At 36.7% G+C, this 6,094-nt stretch overlaps 1 protein-coding gene across 1 annotated transcript in view; it reads right to left on the bottom strand.

The window, feature by feature from the left end:
• Positions 1–4,016: 4,016 nt before the first annotated feature.
• The window catches only part of CBG15211, a gene marked incomplete at both ends in the record, with an annotated part of 3,732 nt that continues 1,654 nt past the window's right edge, over positions 4,017–6,094 (bottom strand). The window contains 3 exons of the mRNA XM_002642888.1: positions 4,017–4,517; positions 4,563–4,957; positions 5,824–5,977. Of these exons, the coding sequence (XP_002642934.1) occupies positions 4,017–4,517; positions 4,563–4,957; positions 5,824–5,977 (1,050 nt within the window). The remainder of the gene's footprint in view (positions 4,518–4,562; positions 4,958–5,823; positions 5,978–6,094) is intronic.

Genomic DNA, 6,094 nt, shown 5'->3' with positions numbered 1-6,094 from the left:
CTTACCACATCAATAATCTGAGTCAGTGAAAAAACAAAAGTGACATTTATGGGTTCTTTCGGATGGACTGATGGCCGGATTTCATTGTTATAGTCGTAGAGTAGATCACGATATAGACGCATCACATTTTGATCGGCTCGAGAAGATAGTTGGGTACTATGGGCGCCGTCTGGAATTATTTTTTCAGTATTTGAGATTTTGAAAGTGTTTACTTCCTCTGCACTTACAGGTTCTGGTACAGCTCAGGCCTGTGCGGCAACAAATTGCCGATTGCCGAAATTGCCGAAATTGCCGAATTTTTGTTGCCGATTTGCCGTTGCCGAAATCGGCAACGAAGAAAAAGTTGCCGATTTCGGCAAAAAAATTTCGGCAATTTCGGCAACTGAAATTTTTTTGAATTTAGAGATTTTCACAATTTTTTTTAGTCAAAAAAATGATTTCGAAGTTCGAATAATCAAATTTTGAACACCATCATCCCTCAGAGTGAATTTTAGAGGAAATGTGTCCCAATAATCATCAAAAATACTTGCATCGGATCTAAAAATGGGCTTTAAATTTGTGAGCATAGGAGAAAAATAGATATCATGAGTCACAACTCCTCTAAAAATTATCCAATCTGTCTCAAATCTCTAGGGAACGTGTGTCGTGAGTTGCCTAACAAGTTGAGCGCACTATTTTCAAAACTCACAATCGGAACAAATATTTTCAACCATTGGAGTACCCTCTATTGCTAAAGAGAAATAGTTTGCATAAAAAATGTGGTCTTGAGTTGCCAATTTTTGTAATTACTTTTTTAAGGAACTTATGAAACACATTTTCTGTAGTTCTGAGCCTGATAGAAGCATTTTCATGTGAGTTACGTATCGATTTTACTAAAAAAAAGACGCAAAACTTTTGTTGCCAAAATTGCCGAAATTTTTTTTTGGCAATCGCCGAGTTGCCGAACGTTGCCGAAAAGTATTTGGCAAATTGCCGAGTTGCCGAATTGGCGAAAAAATTTTGTTGCCGCACAGGCCTGGTACAGCTTCCGACCTCTTAACTTTGAGATCAATTATCTCGATGCTTGTGAAAGATATTAAAAATGTGTCAACTGATCAAACACTTCTGATATTATGATAAACAATTTATTAGTTGACAATATTTTGATATCTTTTGAAGGAACCGAGAAAAATTGTCTCAAAGTTGAAAGCAACGGGGAGAAGGGCACTTCTATTACAGGTATTACATTAACATATTTTCAGCCCTGGATTTTCAAGCCTAGTCTATTTCCCCCAACTTTCGTCTCCCATCACTTTCTCCCATGGGAAATGATATCGAATGGGTTCCATTTTATACTCATCTCAACCAAAAAATGTCATTTCCTTTTGTTTTTCTCTTCCGCATCGAACCAGAAAAGAAACTTCAAAAGCATCAACAAATCAAAATGATTCACTTTTTTTTCTCTCGATCGAAAAGTCGGACCCCGAGGGAATATTGTATAGCTAGTTTTTGTTTTTGGGGGTAAATCTACATCTTTTGATTTTCACAAAAGTCCATTAATTAGAAGGGGCGAACCAATTAGTGACCCCCAAGCTTTGAACTTGTCTATTTTTTCTTCTTTTTGCACGTCCAAGAACTAGAAAAAGTTTGATGAGAAATTTTGCAGATTTCACAGAATCCCGGTTTTTGAAAATGAATTTCTGAATTTTGAATTTGTTCTGAATCTCTGAATTTCTGAATTTCTGAATTTCTGAATCCCTGAATTTCTGAATTTCTGAATTTCTGAATTTCTGAATTTCCGAATTTCTGAATTTCTGAATTTCTGAATTTCTGAATTTCTGAATCCCTGAATTTCTGAATTTCTGAATTTCTGAATCCCTGAATTTCTGAATTTCTGAATTTCTGAATTTCCGAATTTCCGAATTTCTGAATTTCTGAATTTCTGAATTTCTGAATTTCTGAATTTCTGAATCTCTGAATTTCTGAATCTCTGAATTTCTGAATTTCTGAATTTCCGAATTTCCCAATTTCTGAATTTCTGAATTTCTGAATTTCTGAATTTCTGAATTTCTGAATTTCTGAATCTCTGAATTTCTAAATTTCTAAATTTCTAAATTTCTAAATTTCTAAATTTCTACATTTCTAAATTTCTTGTTAACTGATAAATTGCTTATCACAATATCACAAACATATTAATCAGATGACACTTTTTTGATATCTCCTACAGAAACCGAAAAAAGCTTAAACTTGTCGGGCTCTTCTATTACAGGTTTTGCGGTATTTCCTAAAAACTCACTAAAAAACAAGAACAAAGAAATATTGTAGATGGCGGTGAGCATTATAGAGGCATCTGAAAATTATTCATTTTCAGAATTCCAGAGAAGAAGCCTCATAAAAGAAAAAGATAGATTCAGAGAAGATGTGAGAGAGAAAAAAGCAAAAGATGGGTAAGAAAAAGGGAGGGTGCGGATAAGAAGAATTGAATAAACACAAGGCTTTTCTTAAAAAAGAAGAAGAAAGGATAAGAGAAAAGAAAGCTGAAGGAAAAAAGGGACGGAATATGCTAAGTGGGAAGAAGGATTCTGTGAATGTGTGGGGGGACAGGAGCTGGAGAAAAGAGAAGAACACATTTGGAAAATATGGAGAAGAAGAAAAGACGAATAAGGATCTGAAAATGGGAGAGAAAGAAGAGAAATGAGATTTGATTGGGGTGCATGGTTCAAAATTTTGATCTGTTAGAAATCTGCGAAACGGAAATTTTCCTAAATCGAATCGACAACCTTGAGCCCATTTCCAGTTGAAGATATCAAAGAGTAGTAAACTAATAAAATATTTCTTATAATATGATGCACATATTATCAGTTGACAACGTTTTGGTATCTCTTTCAGGAAATGAGATATACGAGCTCAAAGTTATGGAACCCATGATCTACAAAATGGTGCTAAGTTTACAATATTTTAAAGTCCTGTTTTCAAACCAGAAGACTTAAAACATCCAAAGAAATTGAATTCTTCCTTCTCCCTTCAAAACACATTCTAATTTGATCCCATATATCTCAGCTCCTGTAAGAGTTATCAAAAAGTGGCTCACTAACAAAATGTTCATCATATTATCACAAATATTTTGCCGGTTGGTCACTTTTTGATAACTTTTACAGGAACCGAGATAAATTAGCTCATAATTAGGAGGGGTCATTCTATATATTGCAGAGTACGGTAATTCGCTTTCAGGTGGAGTTAGAAAAAATCTAACAATAAGAAGGCACTATTTCGGTAAACTACATTTTGAAAAAAAAACCTTTAAAAGTGAAATAGAACCTTATCTCAGAGCTACACTAAATTTTGAAGCATTTTTGACCAAAAATCGGTTGTCATATTAATTATTCAGACCTCCTAAACATTTCTTTTTGAAATTTCTATTGAAACATTTTAATGAAATTTCAAAGGCAAAAAGTTTGAAAATGTCAAATGATATATACTGAGTCCAAACCCAAAAAAGCCTCCAAAAAAGTCATTCATACTCATCCATCCGTGACGTGGCAGTAAAACAGGAGAGAGGGGAGAGACGCAGAGAAACGTTTTGGAGGAGGATTCTGAAGAAGAAGACGTCAGAAGATGAAAAGGTTGGGGGGAGAAGAAGACTCCAGATGAGGGTGAAGAAGAAGAAAAAGAAGATGCACTTGGGAGTAAAAATACTTATTTTTACTTTATGGGGCTTTTTTATAGGAGTTCAGGATAAGAAAAATTTTATTAGAATCATGAAAAAATAAGAACCCGCATCCTAGACAAAAAATAACAAACACTCCTCTCGGATATTCGACTCCCTCAAAGAATGGGCGGAGCCTAACTTTTTGAGCCGCCCGAGCCGTCTCAATCTCGTTTGCTGTTTGTTTGTTTTCAAATCCCAAGATGTTCCTTGTTCGGAAAAAAAAAATTATACTCGTTTATTCAATATCACATGTATTATAATTATTTACAGTATTACTCATATTATTTCACAGACAATATCATTAATAGGTTATAAATTCAAAAAACATTCAAATCCCCGCCGCTGTCTCTTTCTCATCACTGCTGCTGCTGGTGGTCAACGTCTTCGGAATTTCACTTCGTCGACGGCGACGTTCGCATCTAGGACAATTTAGACTCTTCCTCTCGAAACATTTCTTATGGTACACCGCAAGACACGTGGCACAGGATCTTGTATTCTCGGTGAATGGATACAAAACCTTGTCCTTGGGATTCTCTTGACTCTCCACATCGTCGCAGAGTTCGCAGAAGAATCCATTTCCAGCGCAGGTCTCGCATTCCTCCTCAATATGTTTTCTGAACACTGTATGAATCTGCTCGAGTTCGGGAAGCAGTTTCCCTTCACACAGCTCCCGGAGCTCTTTCAATGAATACATCACAGCGTTATCAACGAAATGAGAGTGCGACTGGAGGTACTGTAGGATTCGCAGGCGGCGGGCGGTACGGCAGCTAACAAAGTAGCACTTCATCAGGAGGAAATTGCGACGAAGCTCGTTGACACGGCGGAGTTCCTAAAGAAAAAGGGGGCGTGGCTTATTAATTCGTGACATAGATACCTTATGAAATTTAATCAGTGATAATGTCGACTCGTTAATATCAATCAATGGTCGATGGTCCACAATCGACAATAGCTGTTTGACAGCCCGACAAATGGGTCTTGGGGTGGCATCCAAATTATGAATGATTCTTGCCGGAATGCTCCACGTGTCATTCCAATGACAATTTGGGCAGAATAGTTCTCCGGAATAGTCACAAAGACGTGCTTCCTGTTCACTGGTACCATCGAAACAGATTGGTGCAGAGCACTCGGCACACTGATACTCTTGTTCTGCCAGACTCCGTTCCTCACATAAATTGATATTGAGCTCGAATTTGGAGCGAGTGGAGAGGACGCCTGCACACACACGTTTGACGTCTTCGGCACATTTGTCGTGGGCCCGCATTCCGCAAACTGAAAATTGAACGTTTGAGGTCTAAATTTACAGAAACTGGTTCAAATTAAAAATTTTAAAACCCCATTAAAATCCCGAATAATACTGTATTCCAGATTTATAACTTTCAAGGTAAATTTCTTTTCGAAAAGCGAAAATTCTCAGTTTTCGCCTATTGTCTGGAAACTTCTGGAAGGATTTCGAATCTTTTTTCGAATCGCCGCCAAAACTGAAAAATCAGAAAAATTCATTTTTCCTTCAATTTTTCGCAAAATTTTTAGACTTTTTAAATTTTTTCTGCTTTTTTTTTTGAAGATTCTTTTTCAATTTTTCCGAATTTTCTGTCTTAAATTTGATTGAACGGTGTTCGCGAAGATTACTGTAGGTTACTGTAGAAAGCTAATTCTTTTTCAATGCAGATTCTTGTCTGCATGACGTGATTGTTTGCAAAAAAAAAACTACGAAAGGAAAATCGTTTTCTACAGTAACATACAGTAATCTATGCGAACACCGCTCTATCAAACTTCAGATAAAAAATTCGTCAAACTCGAAAAAGAATCTTTGAAACCATCGGAAAAATCTAAAAAAGCCTAAAAATTTTTGCAAAAAATTGAGGAAAAATTGAGCCAGAAGTCATGAAAATGAGTTTAAAATCAAGGTGGCCTAGAAATTAGGAAAACTCGGCCACTGGTCCAACTAGGTCTAGTCATAAGGGGGCTCATTTAAAAGCCCTTTTTTGCTGATTCTAAATACATCAATTTCATAGCAGACAATTGAGTTTCTAGACCACCATTTCTAGGCCTATTTTCGTACAATTTTTCACATTTTTAGTGGATTTGAAGCGTTTTCAAAATGAGAAAAAACAAAATTTTCAAAATAAACCTACCTCTACACCGTCTCCACCACTGCACGAGTCGCCATATCGTGTGCATGCACACCTCACAACACGGATTGTGTCCTCCACGAACCGGTTGCATCACGAATTCATGTCCCTCGGCACGACACTCGTCAGTCGAGTGTGTGGGCTCTCCAGATTCATCCTAGAAAATTGGGAAGTTTTATTTTGAACATACTTGTAATCCGGGCCTTCGCGGGTCCTGCCATAGTTTCTTTCAGAGTCAAAATATTTAGACCAACTAAATCGGATATGATAGAGC

The sequence above is a fragment of the Caenorhabditis briggsae genome (assembly GCF_000004555.2).
Source record: "Caenorhabditis briggsae complete genome, chrIII, whole genome shotgun sequence".
Classification (NCBI taxonomy): Eukaryota; Metazoa; Nematoda; class Chromadorea; order Rhabditida; family Rhabditidae; genus Caenorhabditis; species Caenorhabditis briggsae.
The sequence above is the reverse complement of the archived record's forward strand: the minus strand, read 5'-3'. Positions and strand labels throughout refer to the sequence as shown.